The sequence below is a fragment of the Thamnophis sirtalis genome, unplaced genomic scaffold (assembly GCF_051295495.1).
Source record: "Thamnophis sirtalis isolate CommonGarterSnake01/CBP01778 unplaced genomic scaffold, rThaSir2_p1.2 scaffold_3, whole genome shotgun sequence".
Taxonomy (NCBI): Eukaryota; Metazoa; Chordata; class Lepidosauria; order Squamata; family Natricidae; genus Thamnophis; species Thamnophis sirtalis.
The window spans coordinates 176,742,886-176,770,491 of record NW_028261383.1 but is presented as its reverse complement, the minus strand read 5'-3'; the positions used below and the strand labels follow the sequence as shown (position 1 = coordinate 176,770,491).

Below are 27,606 nucleotides of genomic sequence, written 5' to 3'. Positions count from 1 at the left end.
AGAAAATTTTCACTTTCAAGGGCAGAGGACAAGAGGAACTTTCAAGCTCAAGGTTCATTCACATCGTAAATGAGTTCCAAGAGTCAACACTGTGCTTGAAATGGTAGAAGCTGTAAAGCTGTCCAACGGAGCAAAAAAATAATAATGTGTTTTACGAAATTAAAAGTTATGCAAATAAATCACTGGGAATGATTAACTCGCCAGCTTAGAAAATTTAACTGTTTACTCTTGTGGATGAAACCATGGCTTGTTTAAAGTAAATAGTATGAGCAAGAATGAAAAGACAGTAAGAAAACCAGCACAATGGCAATCATGCAATGGCAAAGAAATCATAACTTCTGAAATTTATAGCAGCTCGCAAAGATAAGTTCAATATTTTCAAAATATTTTTCCAACTCTTTCTCTCTCTCTGTTTTTCAAACACACAGATCCACACCAACCGTGACTTGAATATATAACTGTATTTGATCAAAAGCAGATCTCACTTTTGATTCCGTGTTTTAAATAACATGTTATGACTTATCTGGGGTGTTAGTTATTATCCTTAATCTTCTATCTTGCCACGAGCCTTAGAAAATCACCCATCAACTTCACTCCTAATTGGTGACTATTTTGATCAGAGAAAAATCAGTAACTATGTTTATTGCTGATTGGAAATACCTTATAGACTTCTTAATTTAAATTTAATTTATATTTATAAACATATAAATAACAAGAAAGAAGTCAAGGAAACAGCAAATCCACTTAAGAGAAAAGATGACAAGGAAGTAACAGTCAGTAGAGAGAAAGCAGAGCTGCTTTAACACACACTTTGCATCATTCTTCACGCAAAAGGAAACGACGGCCCAACTTACCAAAAACATAACTGTAAAAAAATTGACTAGAAATAAAAATTAAAATAAACAAGAAAATGGTTAGAGAACACCTATTTGATCTTGACAAATATAAATCCCCGGACCTGATGGTTTACATCCCAGATTTCTGAAAGAGCTAGTAGATGTCATCTCAGAAATATTGTACCATGTCTTTCAAAAATCCTGGAACACTGGGGAACTACCAGTGGGCTAGAAAAGACTTGATGTGGCCTCCATCTTCAGAAAAGAAAAAGAAAAACAGACCCAGGAAACCAATCAGCCTAACATCAATACCTGGGAAGATACTGTAAAAGATAAGATTAAAAAAAATCTAGAACGTCTAGAAACAAATAAAGTTATAACTAAAAGTCAGCATGGGCTTGTTAAAAACAGACCATGCCAAACCAATCTTTTTTCATTCTTCGACCAAGTGATTATATTAGTAGACTAATTTAGTCTACTAAAAGTGAAATGCAGTGGACGGAGTATATGTAGACTTCAGCAAAGGATTCAACAAAGAAGACCCCGCTCACTTCTTGGTATGCTAGAAAAATGTGAGATAGACAGCATCACCACCAGATGGATTTGTAACTGGCTGATAAACCTTACTCAATGAGTTGTCGTTAACGGTGTAACATCTACATGGAGAGAAGTAAGCAGGGGACTACCACAAAGTTCTGTTTTAGGCCCAGTGCTCTTCAATATGTTGAATAGGATAAATTATAGAAAGAAGAGAGTTATGTTGTAACCATAAAGAGGTAAATTTGCAATTGTAAATTCACCTCTTTATGATTACAGGAACTTCACTCCTGATCTGCAAACTAGTCAAATTTTATAGATCTGTTAGTCAAATTCAAGAAGAACGTATGAAAAAAACTGAACTCAAAAAATATAACTCGTGTTATATACCTCAAATACCGTCCTATGTAATGAAATCTAGAAAACAAACCATCTTGTATCAGAACTACAATTCAAACTTGTGGTTCTTCAGCATGTGCACAGACATGTACACACAAACACACACACACACACATCTCCAAATATATATGTGCACTTCAGTAAAAGCACGAGATTTACATTGCTCGCAGAGCAAGTATGTTTAGTAGAGTGTTATCTTTTCCTGAAGGACAGAAATCCAACTCTCGACCCCACCATATTTAGGACGTACACCTCACAACAGCAGCCTTCACTATGCTGAGTAGGAATTTGGGATGTGAAATAAAATAAAATATTTCGGGAAGACAACCTATTAAGGATGTTTTCAACAAATAACATCAATGCCTTCTTTCCTCGGATTCCTCGAAGGATCAAAAGAATTAACCATTTCTTTCCAGGGCTACAGCAAATGCTCAGAGAACAATGTTATAATCAAAGTTAAAACAGAAAACTGAGCTTTTCCTAACTGGCTAAGAGCAGTAACCAAACCAACATCTACCACCCATCTATGATTGCAGCTTGGGGGTTGAAGCCCAAACGCTTCTACATTCAGTGTAGAAAAAGGACCAAAATGCACAGGTAAAATTAGGAGCCTCTTATTGGCTAGGCAAGCAGCAAAGGATAAAGGAATGAATTGCACAGCCACAATCTTTCTTGATATCTTGAGAACTCAGAAAGTCTGAATTAAGTATTACCTACTTTTTGGACTATAAGACGCAGAGTAGTTCTTGGGGAAGAAAATAAGAAAAGGAAATTCTGCCTCTGCCTACCAGCATCCCTTCGTATTCATCTGGCTACCTGCAGCAAGCATCAAATAGCCTGGCCATGCTGATGCTGGGAACCAGAATGTACAGCAAGCACAAATCAGTAAGCACAAATCTAAATTATCCATGGAAGTATTCAAGATTTCCCAAATGCCATTACAGACAAGTTCTTTCTCTGAGCCCAGCTCAAGTGCTTCCAGAATAAAAAAAGACAGCATGCTCTGTCCTAGCAAGAAAGCTTTGCGCGCATCCCGTCATGCCACTGCTCTTTTTTCTAGAAGGCATGCCATGTTCCTCTGCATCCCATTAAACGTTCAGTGTGGCAAAGGGAAAGAGGAGAACATTGGAATGTTCAATAAGGGAAACTCATTCACTGTGAAAATACAGTGGATGGCCAGGGAAAGGGCTCAGCAGCCCCCCTCTTCAGCCCTTTGGGAGGCTTTATTCTCCATCTGAACCTGGCCGCGACTGCAGATGGACTTGGACAAGCCAAAGGAAGAAGCTACAAGCACTACAATTGAAGGGAGAGGAAAGGCACCTGCTTCAGGTCCGTGCTGGAGTTCGGATGGTTCCTGCGAAACACGGACTTGGGGCCTCCGGGGGCATAGGCAGAGTTGACCCAAGAGTGAGAGCGGTCGATCCCCTAGGCGATATGTAGAAAAACAGCATGAAAGGAAAAATAATCACAACAGATACAATGATCAGGGCAAAAGAACCACATTGGCTGCTTCAGAAAAAAGCCACAACCACTCCTGCTGTAGTTTAAAAGAAGATAAATTTTGATGGTTTAGTGGTAGCAAAAAAGAGAGAGGAATTTTAGTGCTATTATTCTGTTAAGCCAGAAGGGAATCTGGAACTGTCTAGGCCTCTTTCCTTGATAGCAATAGCAATAGCAGTTAGACTTATATACCGCTTCCTAGGGCTTTCAGCCCTCTCTAAGCGGTTTACAGAGTCAGCATATCGCCCCCAATAACAATCCGGGTCCTCATTTCACCCACCTCGGAAGGATGGAAGGCTGAGTCAACCCTGAGCCGGTGAGATTTGAACAGCCGAACTGCAGAACTGCAGTCAGCTGAAGTAGCCTGCAGTGCTGCATTTAACCACTGTGCCACCTCGGCTCTTGATATATATGTCTCTGTCTCTCTCTGTCTCTTTCTTCATCTTGCCTGAGAAAATTGTTTCTGAAATCTTAAATGCTTGCATGTAGTTTGGAAAACCTGCAGTTGGCCTAATAAATTATTATTTTAATATAGATTCTTTTCCTCCACATTACTGGCATGGCTGCTTCTGCTTTTCCGATGAGAAGACTCTCCTTGGATTTCAATTTGCTATTTGATCTGCTATTCAGAAGCACGAACTGCAGGTCCACAACCACTTCTAGAGTTGTTTCTTCGTCTACAAAATTGGTGAGAATCTATTAATAGATTGTAGAAATACACCGAAGGGAGGAGTAGAGGGATAGAAGAAAGAGGGGTAGAGAGGGTGGGAGAGAGGATGGGAGGGAGGGTGAGAAGGAAGGGAGGGAGTGTATCGGGAGAGAGGAGTGGTAGAGGGGGAGGGGAAGTAGGGTAGAGGGGAATGATGGAGGGAAGATGGAAAGTTGGAGGGGGGCGAAAGAAAGGGTGTATGGAGGGTCGAAGAGGTACATTGGGTTTCTATTTTGGGGGGTATTGTTGACAAGAGGAATGGCTGTGTTTATTGTTTAATGTTATATGGCCCCGGTTGTGCACAGTATATATGTGACTGTACAAAAATGAAAATGGAAAATAAAAACACATTTACTAAAAATTGGTGAGAATCAGCATGATTTCTTTCCAACGTTTGGTAGGAAAAAATAAGACACTTGAAGCCTTTAAAAGCGCTTAGCACGCCATAAATTGCCACAATAGAAAGCCAAAACAAGGGGGGGAGGGGGGACTCAGTATTTCCCACTTGCATGACACATCATCCAATTTTTGCTGCATTAAGTGAAGCTTTCTCCTTCCAACAGTGAGAACGACAACACTCTAGTCCTCACGCATCTCTCCTCAGCAGCCCTCTGACTTTGCTGGTGGTGTGGGACAAGAGGCAAGCATCTATGATCAACAGCACTTCAAGACAGCCTGAGGAAGGAATCCCAGGAGTTATTCTCTAATACAGGGGTGTCAAACCTGCCGTTGTCACGTGACATATCTCAACTGTTTTCCCCTTCACTAAAACAGGGGTGGGCACGGCAGTGTGTGTCTGGCCCGCGGGCTGCAAGTTTGACACCTCTGCACTAATGCATCTGAGGGAAATAGGCTGGAGGAGGTGGTTCTAAATCAAATATTGTCCAGATTCCATAATAATCAATAATCAATCAAAATAGAGCTGGAAGGGACTTTGGAAGTCTTCTAGTCCAACCCTCTGCTCAAGCAGAAGATCCTATACCAGTGTTTCTCAACCTTGGCTACTTGAAGATGTCTGGACTTCAACTCCCAGAATTCCCCAGCCAGCGAATGCTGGCTGGGGAATTCTGGGAGTTGAAGTCCGGACATCTTCAAGTAGCCAAGGTTGAGAAACACTGCCCTATGCCATTTCAGACAAGTGACTGTCCAGCTTCTTCTTAAAAACCTCCAGCACCCACAACTTCTGAAGGCCAGCTGTTCCACTGGTTAATTGTTCTCAATGTTATGAAATTTCTTCTCAATTCCAGTTTGCTTCTCTTCTTAATGAGTTTTCATCCATTGTTTCTTGTCCTGCCTATATAGGTGCTTTGGAAAATAAGTTGACACCACCTTTGTGGCATCCTTTTAAATACTGGAAGGCTGCTATCAAGTCACCCCTAGTCCTTCTTTTTTCTAGAACAGCCAAACCCAAATCTTGCAACCATTCTTCATGTTTTGGTCTCCAGGAGGACCTTAATCACTTTAGTTGCTCTTCTCTGCACTTTTTCCAATCTCAATATCTTTTTTTTGTAATGTGGTGACCAAAACTGGATGTAGTATTCCAGGCGTGGTCTTACTAAAGTTTTATAAAGTGATACTAATACTTCAAGTGGTTTTGATTCTATGCCTCTGTTTATACAACCAAGGATTGCATTAGCTATTTTGGCTACTACTGGTACCGCACACCGCTTGTTCATATTTAAGTTATCATCCACTAGGACTCCAAGGTCCTTCTCACAGTTCCTGTTTTTGAGCCAGGTTTCACATAATCTGTATTTGTACATTTGATTGAAGTGTAAAACCTTGCTTTCCTCACATTAAATTTCATGTTGTTGGATATGGTCCATTGTTCAAGTCTGTCAAGATCGTTTTGGCTCCTGAGCGTGTCTTCTGGGAAGTTAGCTATCCGTCTCAGCTGCCCTGCCCACTAAGGTGCCATTTTATAGTATCCATCATAAAGAATGGCCCTCACAGAGAGACTCTCTCAGATTGCTTTATTAATTACAGTCTGTTAATAATTCCATCTGAGTCCAATTAATAGAATTATGTAGATAAATGTTTGCCAGTAATAACTCTGGGCCACATAGGGCAGCCCGAATTGCCAGGCAACAGAATCATTTCCCTTTAGTAGCACAGCCAATGTTTTTCTATCAAATTGAGATTTGCTTTTCATATAGCACAGATGTTGGGCAGAATCAAATTGCTGGTGCAATTTCACTGAGAACTGTTCTAAAGTTGCTACTTCCAAAGAAATCTTTTGGTGGTTTTACGGTTCAGTGGTTGCATTTAAAAAAAAGAACATTCGAACTTAAGGCTTTGGAAAGAAAGGGAGAAAGAAAAAAAGTAAGAATGATAATAATTGCATGTAAGACAAATGTTACACTAAGTCCTGTAAATGCTGCTTCCATGGAAAGCTAAGATCAGATTCTCCTATAAATCCAAACGTATGCAGGGCAATGGACTCTATTTAAGAAGTGAACTACGAAAAACCTTTCTCTAGGAAGCCCGAAGCATAAAGATTGGAGGAAAATATCTGATCGCTTCAAAAGTGCCAACAATGGAGGTTGGTGGAGCCAATGTTGGCATGCCTTTCCCCAAATTTACACAAATATGCCCACCCCACACAGACACACGCATTCACATACATACACACTTCCCAGTCCCATCTCCCCAGGCGATCAATGCAAGTCAACTGAAGCAGGGACTGTTTATAACTTAGCACTAAGAGAAGGACGTTGCCTTAGAGCTGGGGGAGGAAAACATACATTATAATTCACTATTTTGTTTTTTTCTCTGTGCTGGGTAGGAGAAATGGAGAGAGAGGGACTTTGTACAGAGGATAATAAATCCCTTCAGGTCACATTTGATACAGAAAACAAAATTTCTCTATGTCCAGATTAGAATCTAGGACTAGCCCACTCTGTGAAGCAGATGCCCAGGCTAATCTGATGAGCATACACACACTTTGAAAAGCCAGAAAACATTTCTAGGTCTACAAATCTTCACATATCCATTTTGCAATCATTCTGTGTGGTAGAATGTATTTATTATAAATTGCCTATTAGTATTTTTTTTCTGGGTAGGGAACAAACTATTAAAACTGTACAAAAGCAGCAGAGTACTAATTATAAGAACAGAAACATACATAAAGAACAGCACAGTAAAATACAATCACAAGAACACAGTGTTGGAACTGTGAAAAACCAAAATGCCTGATTATCACCTGGCACTTCAAAGACCGCGATTTTAGCAGACTGCTTGGCAACTAAACCTCCTTCTTCTTGGGAAGGACAGGGTCAGAGGGGTGTTGTACCAACCTTGCTGCCGATAATCTTCTGAACCTCTTCATCGGGGGAAGTTGGTGTGGTGGTCAGGTCAGGATTGCTGTTGCTGATACTTTTGGAGTGGGAGAGGTTAAGGCTGACCGGGCGCCCAGTTGCCCGGGACAAGGTAGCATATTGGAGGGCACCACTGTGTGGTGGCACTCCGGACTCTGGAAGAAATACAGAGTGAGTCAGACTGGGAGAGTGACTTCTTCTATCCCTTGTGCAGATGTTTAAAAATGTCTATGAATCTCTCATGTTGTGACTGAGCTGTCCATTATTAGATTCTCTTTCATTCAAGCAGAGGGGAAATTGTCACAAATTTGAGACTAATCTCTCCTCTTTTCCATTAGGGTGCTCCAGCTCCTTCTTTTCAGAAAACTCATTAAAATATTTTTCTACTGCAATTTCACTACTAGAACTTCTTGGATTTAATTTTGTGTCAAAATACTGTTAAAAAGCTATTACAGGATGTTCCTTTAACGCTGTATGTTATATGAGTACTATTTTAACCCTCGTCCTCCTGCTACTTATAACGGAGCATGTTGTGCTGTTCTCAATCTTGGCTGCTTGCAATGGGAGGAAGTGGAGAGATTGGGTAAGCAACCACATTACACTTAATGTAAAACCTCACTTAATGACTGCCCTGTTTAGTGACCATTAGAAATTACAATGGTAACTTTATGATCAGTCCCAACACTTATGATAATATCCTTGCAAATCTTGTGGGTGACATTTGGGCACTTTGCAACCAATGGACCTTTACAACTGTTGCGATGTCCCATGGGCACCATGCCACTCTTCACAGCTGGATACCAACAAGCAAAGCTGATGGAGAAATTGATAGTAAAACTGTAATCCACGGTGAGCCACATGTCTCACTTAATAATCTGTGGTGATTTGCTTGATACTCGCAGCAGAAGTGACAATGTACGTCTGATCGGCTGATATTTTTGTTAATGTCTCATCACTTAGTGACGCAGCTGGTCCCAATTGTGGTCATTAAGTAAAGGCTACTGTCAGCCTCTGCTTTGCTGCTGCTTCGGCTGCCATTGTAACGGGGAGGGGGGGCATGGTATTTGGGAGGGGAATCATGATGTGCTGGAGGAATATTCTAGAAGCTGTCCTGAGCACCTCATTGCGCATGTGGAGGAAGGGAGTTTCCCGCCAAGGTTAACTGTCCGGCATTCCACCCTGATGATGTTTTTTGAAGATATCTCCCACCTGACAGTTGGGTGAATTATAATTGGACTATGGACCGGGGTGCCAAGGGGAGGGGATTGACCTATACATGATATTCTTTGCTTTCACGCCTAATTAACCAGATTCAGCTTAGCTTCGCTACTGTTCGTTTATAATTAGTAAAAGTACACTTGATTTCAAACAAATGAGTGGTTTTTGAGTGGTTTCTTTCCTGATTATTAAATGAAGTGTGCCTGACAGCTACCTATAGTCGGAACCTCTGAAATTCTACTTTTAATTTCAAATTGGGAAAGGGAAAATCCCAAATAGGACAGGATTTCTGCTCAGGATATTCTCCTCCGCAAAAACCATTAAGCTGTTCTTGATCCTTGAAATTTGGTTTAGCAATCCCTTTTTGAACCACTCAGCAGCACCTAAATCCGTCATCCCAGGTTTATAATCGTTCAGCTAAAGATGCCAAATGTAAACAAGTCTTTGTTCTCTGCATTAAATTGATAAATGGTGCTAATTGCTTCCTCCATTTTAATAGAGATATATAGCAATAATGCCAGAAGTGAAGGAGTTTTTTTGCTGAATACTTGGAATGGTTCCACTGCTGAGCTGCAGGCCATGAAAATGGCTCACAGCCTATAAGAAAGATGATCACACAGCTCTTTGCTTGCCCATACATATGCCAAGCATTTGTGGCCCCTGGCAAACCTGGCTCCATCACAGGCAGACGGAAAACGTAGAAGATATAAGAGGCCAACAGATGATTGTGGCCATGCTGATCTTGGCTGCTCTCCAGGCTCTTGTGGATCTGGTTCACCATCACAGCAATGGCTTCAAACGCCGCACGGCCCATGTTGACTGGAAGAAGCAAGAAGAGAAATGGGGAAAAGGTGAGACTAAACAGAGTCTCTTCCATTAGTTATGGAAGAGAAATTGCATGCATCAACAAATGGGCATTTTATTGACAATAAACATCAACTATGGCATTCTAACTGATATTAGGAGTTCTTAGTGTGTTTAAGATCTACGGTCACCTGTAAAATTTGCTGTTTCCCCCTCTTCTAATGAAAAAAAGTGGTGCAGAATGAAAAACCAGAAGAGGCTGCCACAAGTTCAGTGTGGACATTGAATGTGTTTTAATTAAACTATCAGAGGATGGATGCCTAGGGCTTTTCTTTTACTTTAAGCACACAAAGACAAAGGAAGAATTTCTCCTGCCCTTTTTCTATTTCACCTGCTTCAAAGCATCATCTCTTTCATGCAGGGATGGGAAACTTTTCAGCAGGCAGAAACTGCAGGTGGCAGGTAATGACATGGTGGTATCAGTGTATGGCAGTGGTTCCCAAACTTGGCAACTTTAAGACTTGTGGACTTCAACTCCCAGAATCCTCCAGCCAGCTCTGCAAATGCTGGCTGGGGAATTCTGGGAGTTGAAGTCCAGACATCTTCAAGTTGCCAAGGTTGAGAAACACTGCTTTAGGTTATTCTACTTGTTTCAGATAACAAGAAAACCCTTTCAGAGGAAATGGAGATTACCACAGATACAACACTCACCAATCTGCCCTGCAATGACAGGTGGGTACACAATGAGTTGGATCAGCTTGTTGAGAATCTGATGACTGAAGGCCACCAAGGGTTCCAGGCCAGCCACTCGTAAGTTGCCCACACTAGATTTCAATTCCGACTCTATGTTGCTCTCTGTTAGAATCACATCTTTCAGTCGAAAGGGAAAGGTGTATTCTTCTAGCACGTGTATCAAGGCGAAGAACTTGTCCAAGAATGGATCCTGCCAGAATAAAGAATAGCTGTGTGTAGAATATCTATTAGGCTTTAGCATCATTTATCTATACCAGTGTTTCTCAACCTTGGCAACTTGAAGATGTCCGGACTTCAACTCCCAGAATTCCCCAGCCAGCATTCGCTGGCTGGGGAATTCTGGGAGTTGAAGTCCGGACATCTTCAAGTTGCCAAGGTTGAGAAACACTGATCTGTACCAATAATGTGATGTGATAAGAGATAAAAATGCATACCAAATATTAAGGATGGATAAGAATTTATGGTTCTCCAGATACAGCTGAATTGTAATGCCCATAATCTCCAACTATCATGACCAGGAATGAAGGGATTATAGTCTAACAACACGTGTGTTTGTGTGTGTGCGTTTGTGTGTGTGTGTGATAATACCCAACCCTATATGAAGGAAGATTACGGTCTGTTTTTAGTTCCCTTTATCAAATGTTGGTCGTTTTTCATTGTAAGAACCTCAGGAACTGCCAAGCCTGCTGTAATAATCACCTTTATTGTCTTAGCGAGACAGATGTTTCATAAATTTGGTCTCTAATACAGACTATTTTATCCACTTAAGGGTCACTAAGAACATTCTGTTGTTCTCAATGGATCTCAAGTCCACCATCGTGTCCTGCCATTCTGTGGAATAAGAATTACTTAAATTTGAGAAATGTGATAGATTACTAATATTATTATTGTGAACTGGATTAATATGAATGATACCCAGAACCAACTCTATCCACAGACAATATAAATGTATAATGTGTGTGTGTGTGTGTGTGCGCGCGCGCACGCGTGCACCAGTGGTGGGATTCAGCCAGTTCACACCTATTCGGGAGAACCGGTTGTTAACTTTCTAAGCAGTTCAGCGAACCGGTTGTTGGAAGAAATCTCCTTTTGGTTTTTCCCCACTTTACAGGGCTAATCCTGTAAGGAAGGCAGGAAGGAAACATTCTGGTGTTGTTTCTAGCCTCATCTTTATTGACCTGCTTACAGAAACTGCCTCTCCGCTTAACCCTTATGACATTGTCACATCTAAGGAGAAGCGCCCATCGACCTGAGTGGCCTTGAGTTGGCCACGCCCACCCAGTCACATGACCACCGAGCCCCACCTACCCAGATAGTCATTAGGGCAGAGAACCGGTTGTTAAATTATTTGAATCCCACCACTGGTGTGTGTGTGTGTGTGTGTACATATACATACAAACATACAAACATACATAATTACAGAGGTTATTTTTCCCCTTAGATCTAAACTTCCACCAATCCTGGAGCCTTTAATTATAGAAGGGGAGCCGCACTTTGAAATCCTGGAAATTCTAGATTCCCATAAGCATAAGGTACTTAGTGGCCTGGAAAGACTTCCAAAGAGCTCAGAATGAGTCGTGACCCGCCAAAAGGGCGAACGACTAAGCCGCGCCCGACTAAACCGCGTTGCTGACGTCATCAACGCGGCGACAACAGCCAGCGCGGAGAAAGAAGGGCGCTTTAAAGAGCGCGTCGAAAGAAAGCCGATTTAACTTAAGGTAAGGGTTAGGTTTAGGGTTAGGTTTAGGGTTTACAGCGTGCTTCTTTCTCCGCGCTGTTGTCGCCCTGTTGATGACATCAGCGACGCGGTTTAGTCGGGCGCGGTTTTGTTGTTCGCCCTTTTGTCGGTGAACCAGAATGAATGGGTTGACCATCGGCACATTAGAGCCCGAAACTCATCAAACGCTTCCATAATAAATATCCTGAAAAACCCAAATGACGTTTCTCTTGTTTTACGTTTCTTCTCTCCCTGTCTGTTTTATTATATTCTCCAGGACTAACCTTTCTGTTCAGGGGGGGCGGCATGTCAGGTCCGCCATTGTGTCCTGCCATTCTGTTGGAAGGGGTGGGGAGGAGGCTTGCTGGCATTTTCACATGCTTTTGCTTTTGCCGTAACTGTTTGGGAATTAGGGAGGGGGGTTGTTTTTGGAGACAGAGCACACTCCCTTCCCAGCTGGTCCCAGCCTGGTTCCAAGGCCGTCCTGCCCTGAGGGTAAACTGTTATTTGCCTGGTACATTCAGTGTTCTCAAAACAACCTGGCAGCATTGGTCAAGGGGCTTGCTTTGCGCGGGATTTTTCAAATGCCTCCTTGCTTTCCTGCAATCACTTTCTCTCAGTAAAAGCTCTTTTGATTCAACTTCATGGATTCGATAGTCTTACTTTCCCGAGGGACCAGCTGGGACAGGTCCTTACAATTTTGCCTAATAGGCTGCCAAAAAAGAAATACATTATGAATTTGGAAACATGTTTGGCATGTATTTTGTAAAAAGAAAATTAATTTATATGTGGACTAAGATTTCTGTTTTAGATTTGGGGGGGGGGGGCAAAAACAATGCAAAAAACTAACGCAAACTCCTAGTTGAAAAACAACTTGACTATGCAACTAAGTGTTGGTTTGTTCTTTGTTTTTCTGGGGCAACGTGGAAGATCAACCACTGATTTATCTTCTCACCTGGGTGTGGACAGAGGAGACAGCCAGAACCTCCACACTGAAGACCCCTTTGTGATTATCCACCCACTTCATGCCAGGTAGCGGCACCTACAGAGAAGCAACCCAGAAAAAGAGTGATAAACAAATGCATGGAAAGTCTAGTAGTCATTGTGAAATAGGCTACAATTCTGAAAAAATGAAAAAAAAAATCCTAGCACAAATTAGCAATAGCAATAGCGGTTAGACTTATATACTGCCTCATAGGGCTTTCAACCCTCTCTAAGCGGTTTACAGAGTCAGCATATTGCCCCCACAGTCTGGGTCCTCATTTCACCCACCTCGGAAGGATGGAAGGCTGAGTCAACCCTGAGCCAGTGAGATTTGAACCACTGAACTGCAGATAACAGTCAGCTGAAGTGGCCTGCAGTACTGCACCCTAACCACTGCGCCACCTCGGCTCTTAACAATGTCGTTCCTTCCTAACTACCTCCCTAAGGGATCTTTTAGACAAGATTCCTGGTCTATGTCCATGCTACTACATGCCTGCTTCATCTTTAGCGGTTTGGCAGTTTCAGCATCGTCTCTCAGATGAAGAACTACAATTGTTTAATATTTTTAATATTTTTTAATATAATTGTATTGTTAGGAAACTGCATTAAAATCAAATGTGTGTCAGGGTTCCGGGTTTTCCCCACCCAAAAGAAAGTCAAAGACCCATCCCCTGCACCCACAATAGCCATAGCAATAGCAGTTAGACTTATATACCGCTTCATAGGGCTTTCAGCCCTCTCTAAGCGGTTTACAGAGTCAGCATACCGCCCCCAACAATCCGATAGATGATAGATAGATAGATAGATAGATAGACAGAGATATAGATATAGATATAGATATAGATAGATAGATAGATAGATAGATAGATAGATAGATAGATAGATAGATAGCAGTAGCAATAGCAATAGCAATAGCAGTTAGACTTATATACCACTTCCTAGGGCTTTCAGCCCTCTCTAAGCGGTTTACAGAGTCAGCATTTCGCCCCCACAGTCTGGGTCCTCATTTCACCCACCTCGGAAGGATGGAAGGCTGAGTCAACCTTGAGCCGGTGAGATTTGAACCGCCGAACTGCAGTTAGCAGTCAGCTGAAGTGGCCTGCACCCTAACCACTGCGCCACCTGAGAGGGGGGGCAGTGGGGCTAGGAAGTGGGAAAGGAGGCATCTCTCACAAGGCCGCCTAGGTAAGGAAAGGCTCTCTAGGAAAACGAAGCCGCTCCTTACTTACATCAGGGGTGAGCACGGAGTAGCTGGGGGGAGGCTTGTCGAGTGACACCGGCAGGCAAAACTGCCCCGTTCTCAGCCGTCCGTGTTGCATGAGAGGAATCCACTAGGAAGAGAAGACGGACAGAGTTAAATCCTTGCTGGTTTGGCATCTTCCCCGGCCACTTTCCCTCTGCAACCCAACCCTCTCCTCTTTCTGTCCCACAGATCAGTTTTGTTAAGAAAAAGATCGACAATCACACATAGAACATAGAACAATTTCATTTCATTTATTGAATTTGTAGGCCGCCCAATCCCGGAGGACTTAAGAATTAAAAAGAATTATTAAAAACAACGGGACACAACAGAGTTAAAAAGGAACACAACAGACACCCAATCAGACGGGGCTGGACCTCCATCAAGGGGTCAACAGCCCCAGGCCTGCTGGAAAAGCCAGGTTTTAATGGCTTTGCGAAAGGCCATGAGAGTGGGTAGGGCCCGGATCTCTGGGGGCAGCTCATTCCATAGGGCTGGAGCGGCAACAGAGAAGGCCCTACTCCTAGGCACCGCCAGCCGGCATTGTCCCGCTGAAGGTACCTGGAGAAGGTCCATCCTGTGTGATCTTATTACAAAAGGATTACAAAAGGATTCTTCTTCTCCAACCATCCCACTTTCCACATTTAAGGCAATTTACTATTGGTATTGACAACAGTAAATTCCACTGAGCAACATTTGGAAGGGCATCCTTATTTTGCCCCATATTATAACCTTCCCTGCCAGAGTTATTAAGGGAATTACTTCAATCGTTAACTTAATAACATGGCTGTTACTAACTGAACCTGGTTTCCCGTTGACTTTGTCAGAAGATCACAAAAGGTGATCATGTGATCCCAGGGTATTACAAGTGTCATAAATATGAGCATCTGAATTTTGATCATGCTGTGATGGTCTAAGTGTGAAAAATGGCCATAAGTCACTTTTTTTCAAAGCTGTTGTAACTTTGAATGGCCACTGAACAAATGGTTGTAAGTTGAGGAGTGTCTGTAAAGGGCATTCCAGGAAAACTGGTCAAATATAAATACTGTATATATAATGACAGATCATACTCTTGATTCGTGCACGGATTTACGGATAGTCTTAAAGCAGGGGATTCTCCCTGTCCCTTTATCTGAGTTCCTTTGCAATGGAGGATAGTGGAAATTTAAACTGGGGGCCCTTTACAATGGATCACAGTCCCCCACCTTGTACCCACATAACTCAGCATTTCTTTTCTAACTCACGGTGTAACCAACAGGAGTCTCCAGAGGTGTGTTCTGCTTCTGTTGACAGCTAATGTGATAAAAGGTGAAAAGCAAGTGATGATTGTCTGTCAAATTGGCTGGGATCTTCAGCTTGAACTCTTCATAGAACTCAGGTGACCTGTGGACAGGGATGGTGGGAAGTTGCCATTCAACACAAAATTTCGTGTTTACGTATTTGCGGTAAAGATTTACACAGGAAATCAAATACCGTTTTTCTGGCAAAGTTTGCATAGTTCAGTATAGACTAACCAAACAAGTATCTGTAAGCTATTTAGAGCCACCTGTTAGCAACAGCAATAGCAGTTAGACTTATATACCGCTTCATAGGGCTTTCAGCCCTCTCTAAGCGGTTTACAGAGTCAGCATATCGCCCCCACAGTCCGGGTCCTCATTTCACCCACCTTGGAAGGATGGAAGGCTGAGTCAACCTTGAGCCGGTGAGATTAGAACCGCTGAACTGCAGAACTGCAGTCAGCTGAAGTGGCCTGCAGTGCTGCATTTAAGCACTGCGCCACCTCGGCTCCTTCTGTTGTGACCTAGGCTTGCAGAGAACGCATAAATCACAATCCTAGACCCCCCCAAATCCTCTTTTATTTATACAGCTGTAAATTGTGATCATTAACAGTCCGCAAAGTTTCACAGTCTGTGAAGATTCTGACAGATGTCTCCCTTCCCCGCAGCCCTGGCATCCTTCCCTGCCTTCCACATGGCCTTCCCCGCGGTCCCCCACGCCTGCTTGCCTTCCGAGGTTGGCATCCAGCCCGGCCTGGCGGCCCTTGGTAGAAATGCTGTGCTGGGGCTGAGAGGGACCGTGGTGCTCTGGGACGGCAAGCAGACATCACAAAGCTGCTACACATGCGCCTGCCCCGTTTCTGCAAAGGCAGAACCCCCCCCCCCCGGCTGCAACGGAGATGCAACGGAGCTGCCAGATTCTGGTAAGATGCACGTCTCGTGGTGGGGCACAATTTGGGGGTGGCAGGTGCGGCAGGGGATGAGTCGTCTGGCATCCTGGACAGCGGCAAAGAAGTGCCCCGAGCACCACCGGACTCTCCACCCCTCGGCCGCAGCTTGGCTGGATGTAAGCGAGTAAACGAGTCCTCCCGGGTGACCACAATCTTTTGGGGAGGAGAGTTGGGCCGGGGACTTGCTAGCCGGAGAGGGGCCCAGGCCGGCATCACTGCTTTCTCCAGGCACCGGAGCGGATGAAGGGCCCTGGGTGAGCTTTCCTCCGTTCTTCCCTCCCTGCTTGCACAGTTCAACATCTCTGCCTGCATTTTTTCCTATCTCAAAGCCTTTTCTTCCCATTGCTCTCTCTCCCCCCCCCCACTCGCCCACTGGATTTATAAACACAGTTGTGGCCTCCAGGCTGCAAAGTTGAATGCTTCAAATTGATTCCCTCTAGGAAACGTGTGGCTTTTCCACACCCTAAATCCTCTGGCAGTCTATTTTGGGGAGTTTTTCCCATCTCTTCCCCCCTCCCTCCGTCGCAGTCCCACAAATTTTCGTCACAGTTTAGGTAGGTGTGGCTTGGTGGTGGTGGGTCATGTGACTGAGTGTGCGTGAGTGATGTCAAGTTGGCCACGCCCACTCAGCCACATCCCTCCCCCACCTACCCACACCCACAGAACCAGTAGTAAAAAAAAATTAAACCCACCCCTGCTTCAATTCTTACGACTCACTTGTTATGATACACAACAGCTGTGTAAGCCTCTTTGGCAAACTCACTGCAACTTGATTTCCCAAAGATAACCTGGAGCATAAGGAGAAAGAAAAACAGTATCAGTAAGGAGCACAGAGCATGAAACTCATCTGGCCAAGGGAGGGAGCATGAGAGATAAACCAGTGAAACAAGCACTTAGAAAGGCCACATGATTTTCACTATTTGCTCACAAATACCGCATATGCCAATTTACAGAGTCAACATATTGCCTTCCAACAATCTGGGTCCTCATTTGACCCACCTTGGAAGGCTGAGTTGACCTTGAGCCGGTGAGACTCGAACTGCTGCTAACTGCCAGCAATTCAATTCTCACCAGCCCAAGATCAACTCAGCCTTCTGAGGTCGGTAAAATGAGGACCCAGATTGTTGGAGCTGTAAAGTTATTATGAAGCAGTATATAAGTCTAAGCGCTATTGTTATTGCTATATTTCAATACTTTCCATTCTGGCACTTCTGGGAACGGATTATTCAAGGCCAGAAATACCATGAGGATAACCTACTGCTACACTTTTCAAGTATTTTCAATTGCTATTATAACATTCTCTTTCTCATGAAGACTGTTTTATTTCATTTTCATTTTCATTTTGTACAATCACTTATATACTGTGCAATTAAGAAAACAGTAAACAACTCATCTTCTATTCCACCATAGAAAACCAACATAACACTTCAATCCTCCATACACCCTTTCTTCTCCCCCTCCAACTTTCATTTCTCCCCTCCAGCATTCCCCTCTTCTACTTCCCCTCCCCCTCAGACATTCCTTTCTCCCCTTCCCTCCATCTCACCCTCCTTACATTCCCCTCTCCCTCCCTCTCTACTCCTCCCTCTTCTTTCCCTCTACTCCTCGCTTCGGTGTATTTCTACTATTCATTAATCTGTTCGATTTGTATTTTATACTAAAATTGAAAGAAAAGGAAAAAAAAGGAAAAGAAAAGGAAAAGAAAAAAAAAAGAAAAAGGAGCAGCAGTATACAAGTGCGTTCTTATTGTTTTGGAAATTGAAACTATATTTTTCCCCTCCCCCCTCCCCCCAGTAAACCCCCCTCCCTAGCCCCCTTCTCACATTCTCATTTACAGTCAAGGCAACAAAACCCAATACTTTCCCAGCTCCACCAAGAAACACAGACATGGCCTTTCAGACACTCTCCCTTAAGAACTTTCATAAACCCTGGCTGCAGATTCAGGCTCTGTAACATGATTGAAACCATGAACAAGTTCCTATTTTGCAGGATCATTTCTTAAGGAAAACTGAACTGAATGCATCTGAAGCAAATTCCTGCTGGCAGCGAACAGGTCATTCTCCCTTAAATTGGTTACCCAGCACGATTTCTTCTGAGATTATCAAACTTTTTGGCAGGTCATCCTGTAGTGCAGTGGTTCCCAAACTTGGCAACTTTAAGACTTCTGGACTTCAACTTCAGCAGAGCTGGCTGGAGAATTCTGGGAGTTAAAGTCCAGAAGTCTTAAAGTTGCCAAGTTTGGGAACCACTGCTGTAGTGATAAACCCTGACTGGCTATTAAATCGGCTGGCAAACAGCAGACAGCCTTTAGTATAAAAAGCCCAGCCCATGGTTTGAGTATTAAATCTGCTGCAGATATAGTACAATTGTCATATGGGAAAACGTAGGACTTTTGAGTTTCTTTTCTAAACTCAAAATCCCTACATTTTTAAAAATGGAAATAGAAATTATAGGAATATAAGTTGTGGGTCTTGTCATAAATGAAGCCCCTCACCCACCCTAAATGGGGAGAGCTCAAAGGTGAAAACTGATTCAAGAGAGAATATTTGGGGCAATCTCTTCTGGGGCGCCCTTCTGCTCCACAATCCAGTGGTGGATGAAAGGAGGCAGGAGAAAGCAGTTGAGGGAGGGTCTCACTCACAGGAAGGGCTTGGCTAGGATCCTCTCCAGCCATAAACTGCACTTTCACTGCAATGTTTCGCACCGAGCCTTGGCGGCTGCTGAAATTCAGGCTCTGTGGATAAACGTAGAGTAGATTCCTGGGGGGGAAAACGAGAAGAAAAATGTTTGTCACGAGAGGAGAAAGGAGGAATGTATATTCTTGAAGCCGTAGAAGCAGAAAATGTTTTCTTCCAAATCAGAATGTTTTCGCATTGAATGCCCCTGTTCCGCTGCTAGCTTTGCTGTTTTTCAGAATTATCCCATTATTCTTTGCTTCCCAAGTTTTTTCATTTTTCCTCTCAATCTTTTATGTGCTCACAATAACACATACTCAGTTCTTCTTGATATTTTTTGTGGCTTCTTCTGTACCCGTCATTCTTTATACTTCTGTAAATATCTGGATTCTTTCATAAGATATGTGCCTTTCATAATTAGGAGATGCTGTTTTGAGAATAAGGATCCATACACTTTAGAATAAGTTAGCAATAGCAATAGCAGTTAGACTTATATACCGCTTCATAGGGCTTTCAGCCCTCTCTAAGCAGTTTACAGAGTCACCATATCGCCCCCAACAACTATCCGGGTCCTCATTTTACACACCTCGGAAGGATGGAAGGCTGAGTCAACCTTGAGCCGGTGAGATTTGAACAGCCGAACTGCAGAACTGCAGTCAGCTGAAGTAGCCTGCAGTGCTGCATTTAACCACTGCGCCACCTCGGCTCTATTTGTTTGTTGTCAGCCTATCTGATCCCCAGTATTGTTTGCCATCTTAAAAAAGATGTGATTTGTTTTCCTGGAAAGGTGGAAGAAAGAGACTGATCACACAGAAAGAACCAGAGACATGGCATGCACAACTCTGATGTACAGACATGCAAATCATCCCAGCCCCACAAATAGCAGCAAATTACATAGCACTGCCCCTTCAGGCCAGGCCAGCCAAGATAAATACATTGAGTCTACACTCAACCTGTGCAATTCCCAAAAACAGTGGTCTATGGAGTGATACAATTCAGCCAGGCACTGCACAACCTCTACAACTCCACGGCACAGAAGCTGGACAGGATCAGGCAACACACGGGCTTCTATCAGCAGGGCTTTAAGTTATGATATCATCAGATTCAGAGTTTCCAGTTGGACCGGAATGAGAGCAGAGAGAGGATTAAAGGACTGAAAGTAACTGGGTTTTAAAGAGAGGAAGTAGTGCCTTAATATAAAAGGAATTGTGCTGGAGGAAAACAGCAGTGTCAGCCTCTGCTTTGCTGCTGCTTCGGCTGCCATGAAACGGGGAGGGAGGGCATGGTATTTGGGAGGGGTTACTCATTGTGCTGGAGGAAGGTTCTGGAGTTCCCTGGCTGATCGGACTACGCATGCGTGGGTGTTTCCCGCCAGGACTAACGGCACCGACATTCCATCTTCGTGATGCCTTTTGAAGTTATCTCACACCTGACACTTGGAAGACTTATGATTGGACTGTAGCTGTGATGCCAAGGGGAGGGGAATGGGCTATTCTATATATCAATCGCTTTCGCGCCTAAATATTCAGACTTCGCTTCACTATGCCTTTAACCATTCTTAATTAGTAAAAGTACACTTGATTTCTACACATAGAGTCTCGTGGTCTTTCTTTCCTAATTAATTAATGGAGAGGAGCTGACAATAACAGTGTTTCTCAACCTTGGCGACTTTAAGTCCTGTGGACTTCAACTCCCAGAATTCCCCAGCCAGCTATGCTGGCTGGGGGATTCTGGGAGTTGAAGTCCATAGGACTTAAAGTCACCAAGGTTGAGAAACACTGCTCTATAAGGCTATGCTTTGTGCTTTTCACAGCTCCACTATGTAAAATTCCCAGAAACTACAAAGCTTACCTACAGAATAGGCACGGGGAAAACAATAGCCTCTTTTCTCTATTTTGTTTCCAAAACTATTCATTCCCTCCCTTGAACTGAACTGATTACACTGACAAAGCCATTCTGTTTTCTAGGCACTATTATGAAATTGATTTGCCACCCAACCCCCACTTTTCTGGAATGTTTACTCAACTTCCCAGTCTAGTCAATAACCTTGCAATTTCCTGATGATCTAAGAATATCCATTCTGACACTTCTTAGCTTAAGATCATTACAGTTGAGCCGAGGTGGCGCAGTGGTTAGGGTGCAGCACTGCCGGTCACTTCAGCTGACTGTTATCTGCAGTTCAGCGGTTCTAATCTCACGGGCTCAAGGTTGACTCAGCCTTCCATCCTTCCGAGGTGGGTGAAATGAGGACCCGGATTGTTGGGGCGATATGCAGACTCTGTAAACCGCTTAGAGTGGGCTGAAAGCCATATGAAGCGGTATATAAGTCTAACTGCTATTGCTATCTATCTATCTATCTATCTATCTATCTATCTATCTATCTATCTATCTATCTATCTATCTATCTATCTATCTATCTATCTATCTATCTATCTATCTATGTGAAATGAGGACCCGGATTGTTGTTGGGGGCGATATGCTGACTCTGTAAACCGTTTAGAGAGGGCTGAAAACCCTATGAAGCGGTATATAAATCTAACTGCTACTGCTATCTATCTATCTATCTATCTATCATCTATCTATCTATCTATCTATCTATCTATCTATCTATCTATCTATCTATCTATCTATCTCTATATCTGTCTATCTATCTATCTATCTATCTATCTATCTATCTATCTATCTATCTATCTATCTATCTATCTATCTATATCATCTATCTATCTAGAGCTGAGGTGGTGCAGTGGTTAGAGTGCAGTAGTGCAGGCTACTTCAGCTGACTGCAGTTCTGCAGTTCAAATCTCACCGGCTCAAGGTTGACTCAGCCTTCCATCCTTCCGAGGTGGGTGAAATGAGGACCCAGACTGTGGGGGCGATATGCTGACTCTGTAAACCGCTTAGAGAGGGCTGAAAGCCCTATGAAGCGGTATATAAGTCTAACTGCTACTGCTATCTATCTATCTATCTATCTATCTATCTATCTATCTATCTATCTATCTATCTATCATCTATCTATCTATCTATCTATCTATCTATCTATCTATCTATCTCTATATCTGTCTATCTATCTATCTATCTATCTATCTATCTATCTATCTATCTATCTATCTATCTATCTATCTATCTACCTACCTACCTACCTACCTACCTACCTACCTACCTACCTACCTACCTACCTACCTACCTACCTATCTATCTATCTATCTATCTATCTATCTATCTATCTATCTAGAGCCGAGGTGGCACAGTGGTTAGGGTGCAGCACTGCAGGCCACTTCAGCTGACTGTTATCTGCAGTTCAGTGGTTCTAATCTCACCAGCTCAAGGTTGACTCAGCCTTTCATCCTTCTGAGGTGGGTAAAATAAGGACCCGGATTGTTGGGGCCATTATGCTGACTCTGTAAACCGCTTAGAGAGGGCTGAGAGCCCTATGAAGCGGCATATAAGTCTAACTGCTACTGCTATCTATCTATCTATCTATCTATCTATCTATCTATCTATCTATCTATCTATCTATCTATCTATCTATCTATCTATCTATCTATCTATCTATCTATCTATCTATCTATCTATCTATCTATCTAGAGCCGAGGTGGCACAGTGGTTAGGGTGCAGCACTGCAGGCCACTTCAGCTGACTGCTATCTGCAGTTCGGCGGTTCAAATCTCACCGGCTCAAGGTTGACTCAGCCTTCCATCCTTCTGAGGTGGGTAAAATGAGGACCCGGATTGTTGGGGGCGTTATGCTGACTCTGTAACCCGCTTAGAGAGGGCTGAGAGCCCTATGAAGCGGTATATAAGTCTAACCGCTATTGCTATTGCTACCAAACCCCCTTCCTAATTCTATTTACTGCATCTCTTTAGAGTTCACTTGCCCGACCAATACAAGCAACCAGAAGGGAGGCCCTTACTGATATAGGGAGGCACTGCCATGCCCTAACTTTTGCAGGCAATCAGGGATCATGGAGACTTTCCTATTTCCACTATGTTGAGAGCTCCACTCTATAAAGGAGAATATTTGTAGCTCAGAGTTGAAATGAGGGGTCCTTGGTGCTGTGTGAACTGTTTTCTTGCAGATATTTCATTACTAGGTAACATAACTCTGTGTGACAGCAAACCCCACTCCCTAGGGCAAGTTATACGAAACCCTTTGGACCACATGGCACGCTAGAGTGCAAAGGGAGAATATATGAAAGCTTGGAGGAATTCATGTCTCTCTCTGCGAAAGTTTTCAATGACTAGTGAAAGCCTGTCCGAGTTATTAAGGGGAATAAAAAAATTGTTAATCATATTAGCTTCCAAATTGGAGATGGACTCCCATATGCCATTTGCTCTCTGAGAAGAGTTCCCAAACTCATCTCCAGACCCAGCTGGGTAAGCTTCACCAGCCTGTCTCTCTGCTCCAGGGAAGGAGTGGCATAAAGCTCTTTATGATGTATGGCTGTTAACTAATAAGAATCCCACAGCACACCTCAGACAGGACCAAGCATAAATAAGCATCTCTTTCAAGCAACATACGGCCAAGTTTCAGCAATGACAATCACAGCTGCTTCAATCTTATAAGCTTCTTTTCAGCTTACCCAGATCTCTTTTAAGGTGACGCCTGATTTAACAGTCTGTGCAGCAGAGGTCTTAGGGCAAGGATTAAAGTTGTCTCAGTTATTAGCTGGCATTTCTTCAGTACCAAGAGCATTATAGGGATATACTGGTCAGCTGTAGCAATTCCACCCCAATTCTCCCCAATTCTCACAGCTTTTCTTCAGTGCACCAACTTATTTCACTAGCAAAGCTGATGGAGAGAATAAACAGGGTATCTGCTATACCCTGGTTTGGTTATCACCTTTAAAGCCCGACATGGCTCAGGACCAGCGTATCTACGGGACCGCCTACTGCCACACACCTCCCAGCGGCCGATAAGTTCCCACAGGGTGGGCCTCCTTTGGATGCCGTCAGCCGGACAATGTCGGCTGGCGGGCCCCCGGAGGAGAGCCTTCTCTGTGGCTGCTCTGACCCTGTGGAACCAGCTACCCCCAGAGGTCCGGACTTCACCCACCCTCATGGCCTTCAGGAAAGCTGTTAAAACCTGGCTGTTCCGGCAGGCCTGGGACTGTTGACTTTATTGTTAAGGTCCAGCCCCGATTAGAAATGTTATGTGTGTTGGGAATTTTTAAATTATTCTTTTATTTTGCTTTTTTTCTTTCTTTCTTTGTAAGCCGCCCGGAGTCCTCCGGGATTGGGCGGCCTAGAAATTTAACAAACAATAATAATAAGAGCTTTCTGGCATGCTTTTCCTTTTCTAAAGACCCAGTTTGCAATTGCGATTTAATCAGTGACACTGTAAGACCTTGCCAGGCGTATTAGAAAGCATCCACATGACTGGACTACTGCAATGCACTCTACATGGGGCAGCCCTTGAAGAGTATTCGGAGACTTCAACTCGTCCAGAATGCAGCCGCGCGAGCAATTGTGGGTGTACCTCGGTACACCCACGTTACACCTATCCTCCGCGAGCTGCACTGGTTACCGATCAGTCTCCGGATACGCTTCATGGTGCTAGTCGTCACTTATAAAGCCCTTCATGGTATTGGACCTGGGTACTTGAGAGACCGCCTGCTGCCAATTACCTCCCACAGACCCATTAGATCTCACAGGGTTGGCCTCCTCCGGGTGCCATCTACCAGCCAATGCCACCTGGCTATTACCCGGGGGAGGGCCTTCTCTGTGGCAGCTCCGGCCCTCTGGAACGAACTCCCCACAGGGATTCGGACCCTCACCTCTCTCCAGGCCTTCCGAAAAGCCGTCAAAACCTGGCTTTGCCGGCAGGCCTGGGGTTGATGAGTTCCCCTCCCCTCTCGACTTGTATGGTTGTGCGACTGTTGTCTACTTTTATTATTTGTATTTTGTCTTTTATGTTCCACTTTTTTTCCCCCTTGAATTGTTCGCCGCCCTGAGTCCTCCCGGAGAAGGGCCGCATACAAATAATAAAATACAAATACAAAGCTCTTTCCTAAGAAGGCTTGCCTTAGGAGAATGGATGGGGGAAAGGACTGAGGGACGTCAGTCTATGGAAAGTAAGTAGAGGACATGCAGTGAAAGAAGTGAAAGTTCTTCAGTGTTTGGGGTCTCAAGTGCTACCATCCAACAGCAGAGACAGAGAAACACTTCTGTGAGAGCCAATCTCTTCTCTCCCCGAGGCCCACGGGCAACAACAGAATTTCACCATCTGGTTCTTACTGGAAGCAGCCAAGCAGCAGATGGCTGGACAGGGGGAAAAAGCTGCTCTGGATTCAAGAAGCAGGCGAGACAGGAGGAAAAGATATTCCTTAGGGAGGATACTATTACACCTATCAAGTGATGTGACCAGTGACTCTGGCAGAGGTAACTGGCTGCCATATGGAACAACAGATTGTGAAAGTAAAGTCTCAGATCACTGACAAAGGAGATATTTATCTCCTATTGACTATTTTACAGTGGTTCCCAAACTTGGCAACTTTAAGACTTGTGGACTTCAACTCCCAGAATTCTCCAGCCAGCTCTGCAGAGCTGGCTGGAGAATTCTGGGAGTTGAAGTCCACAAGTCTTAAAGTTGCCAAGTTTGGGAACCACTGCCTTAGTGGAGGACTTCTACTTCTTTCATACCACTGGACTATTATAACAAACATGAGGTTATATTTAACAAGACCTATCCTCCCTATTCTATAAAGGCTGGACAGTATACCTACCCAATGCAACTTCATATGCCCCTTTTCAGATGAAGAACCACAGAGGACTGAATGGGGTGATTTGAACCCTGAACAAATGTACATTGCAGTTAACTATGACTATCCCTGTAGCCATAGAGGTGAACGAGTAAGAGATCAGCAGAAGAAAGTAATCCAGATAGGCAGTCAGCATATTTATCCCTGTTGGGTTCCATTATGCTGGTTGATGGCAGAGACATCATCATACGAGCCATGGTGGCACAGTGGTTAAATGCAGTATTGCAGGCTATTTCTGGCAACTGCCAGAAATTCGGCAGTTCGATTCCCACTGGCTCAAAGTCAGCCTTCCATCCTTCCAAGGTCAGTAAAATGAGGACCCAGATTGTCGGGGACAATGTGGTGACTTATAAACTGCTTAGAGGGGGTTGTAGAGCACTATGAAGTGGTATATAAGTACTATTAGGTTCTCCTGCAGACTTTTAAATAAGGATTATATTTTAACACACAAAATGGAAAAAGGAGAAAGGAGGAAAGCGTTTTCTTGAAAGTTTCAAGTAAGAAAGTAAGAAAACACCCCAAAGAGAGCTTCTTTCCTCTAAGGGAACTACCCTTGCAATGTCACAAGATGTGTGCTCACCGATATGCCGTATGAGGGATGTAGACTTCTCGAACTGGGAATCCAAGGATCTCCTTGGTGGGTCGGACACGCAAATCAGGGTAAGGCTGGACATGCAGCAGTTCAGGTGAGAGGCAATAATGAGGATTTTCTGGCACTGGTGAAATATCAATCTTGAATTGAGCTGTGATGCAAAAACAAGAGGAATATAGGAATGATTTACTGCACATACAGAGCAACATGTCTACCCATGCATCAAGCACCAAGAGTGACCATGGACAGCTGGACGATGGGGGGATACTGGAATCCATCTTTATCCCATGTGAAGCCATTCTGAAGCTGAAGGACGAGCACTAGAAGGTGCTGGAGCAAGAGCCAGACTCCTGGAAGTCAACAGCAGATATAGAATTGACCCTTCACACACAGATCTTTTTTTTTTTAAATATACTTTTTTATTTTCCATTTTCATGACATACAATCACATGTATACTATTACATAGCCAATATCCTATTGTGTTAAGTAGTAATTATATCAGTTCCTCGTCGTCAACTCCCAGAAAGATAAAAACCCATTATTAGCTCTTCTGCTCTCCATACACCTCTTTCTTCTACCTCTCTCCTACCTTCTTTCTTCCCTCCATCATCCTTTTCTAATCTACTTCCCCTTCCTTTCTCCTTCTCCTCTCTCTTCATTCCACTCCTCCTTATCCTCCTCATCTTCCCCCCTTACTCTCTCTCCTATCCCTCTCTTCCCATCTTTCTTCTCTCCTCTGTTTCCCACTCTTCCTCTCATTGGTGTATTTCAGCTTCCATACTACTCTACTTCCCCTTCCTTTCTCCTTCTCCTCTCTCTTCATTCCACTCCTCCTTATCCTCCTCATCTTCCCCCCTTACCCTCTCTCCTATCCCTCTCTTCCATCTCTCTTCTACCTTCTGTTTCCCACTCTTCCTCTCATTGGTGTATTTCCGCTTCTGAGCAAACTCCAATCTATATTAATGGTATTTATGCTTCCATATCAATATACTTAATATATCCTAGTTTTAAAGAAAAAAAAAGAGAAGACAGTATACATGTGCAATCATATTACATTAAAATCTAACACCCCTCGTCAACATATAGATCTTCATGTACAATGTAAGGGATAATAGGCTTTGTTTTGTAATAGTATTTCCACACTATAACAAAACAAAGCATATTATATCTTGGCATTGAGCAGGGAGATCTATGTGTGAAGGGTCAATTCTATGAGTGAAGAGTCAAGGGAATTCTGAGAGCCATCCATAGAGTAGTGGGATTTAAATGACAAAAATCATTGCCTGAGATGGGTGGACATGGAAAATGAATGAATGGATTGAACAAACAAACAAATAAAC

At 43.5% G+C, this 27,606-nt stretch overlaps 1 protein-coding gene across 1 annotated transcript in view; it reads right to left on the bottom strand.

Moving 5' to 3' along the window:
- DOCK6 (dedicator of cytokinesis 6) overlaps positions 1–27,606 on the bottom strand; it is a 124,474-nt gene that overhangs the window by 53,084 nt on the left and 43,784 nt on the right. Inside the window, exons 14-23 of the mRNA XM_087711072.1 lie at positions 26,254–26,416; positions 18,883–19,000; positions 16,959–17,029; positions 15,259–15,397; positions 14,004–14,105; positions 12,746–12,832; positions 10,032–10,263; positions 9,186–9,335; positions 7,278–7,453; positions 3,093–3,197 (exon numbers count right to left, since the gene is read on the bottom strand). Coding sequence (XP_087567198.1) covers positions 3,093–3,197; positions 7,278–7,453; positions 9,186–9,335; positions 10,032–10,263; positions 12,746–12,832; positions 14,004–14,105; positions 15,259–15,397; positions 16,959–17,029; positions 18,883–19,000; positions 26,254–26,416 — 1,343 coding nt within the window. The remainder of the gene's footprint in view (positions 1–3,092; positions 3,198–7,277; positions 7,454–9,185; positions 9,336–10,031; positions 10,264–12,745; positions 12,833–14,003; positions 14,106–15,258; positions 15,398–16,958; positions 17,030–18,882; positions 19,001–26,253; positions 26,417–27,606) is intronic.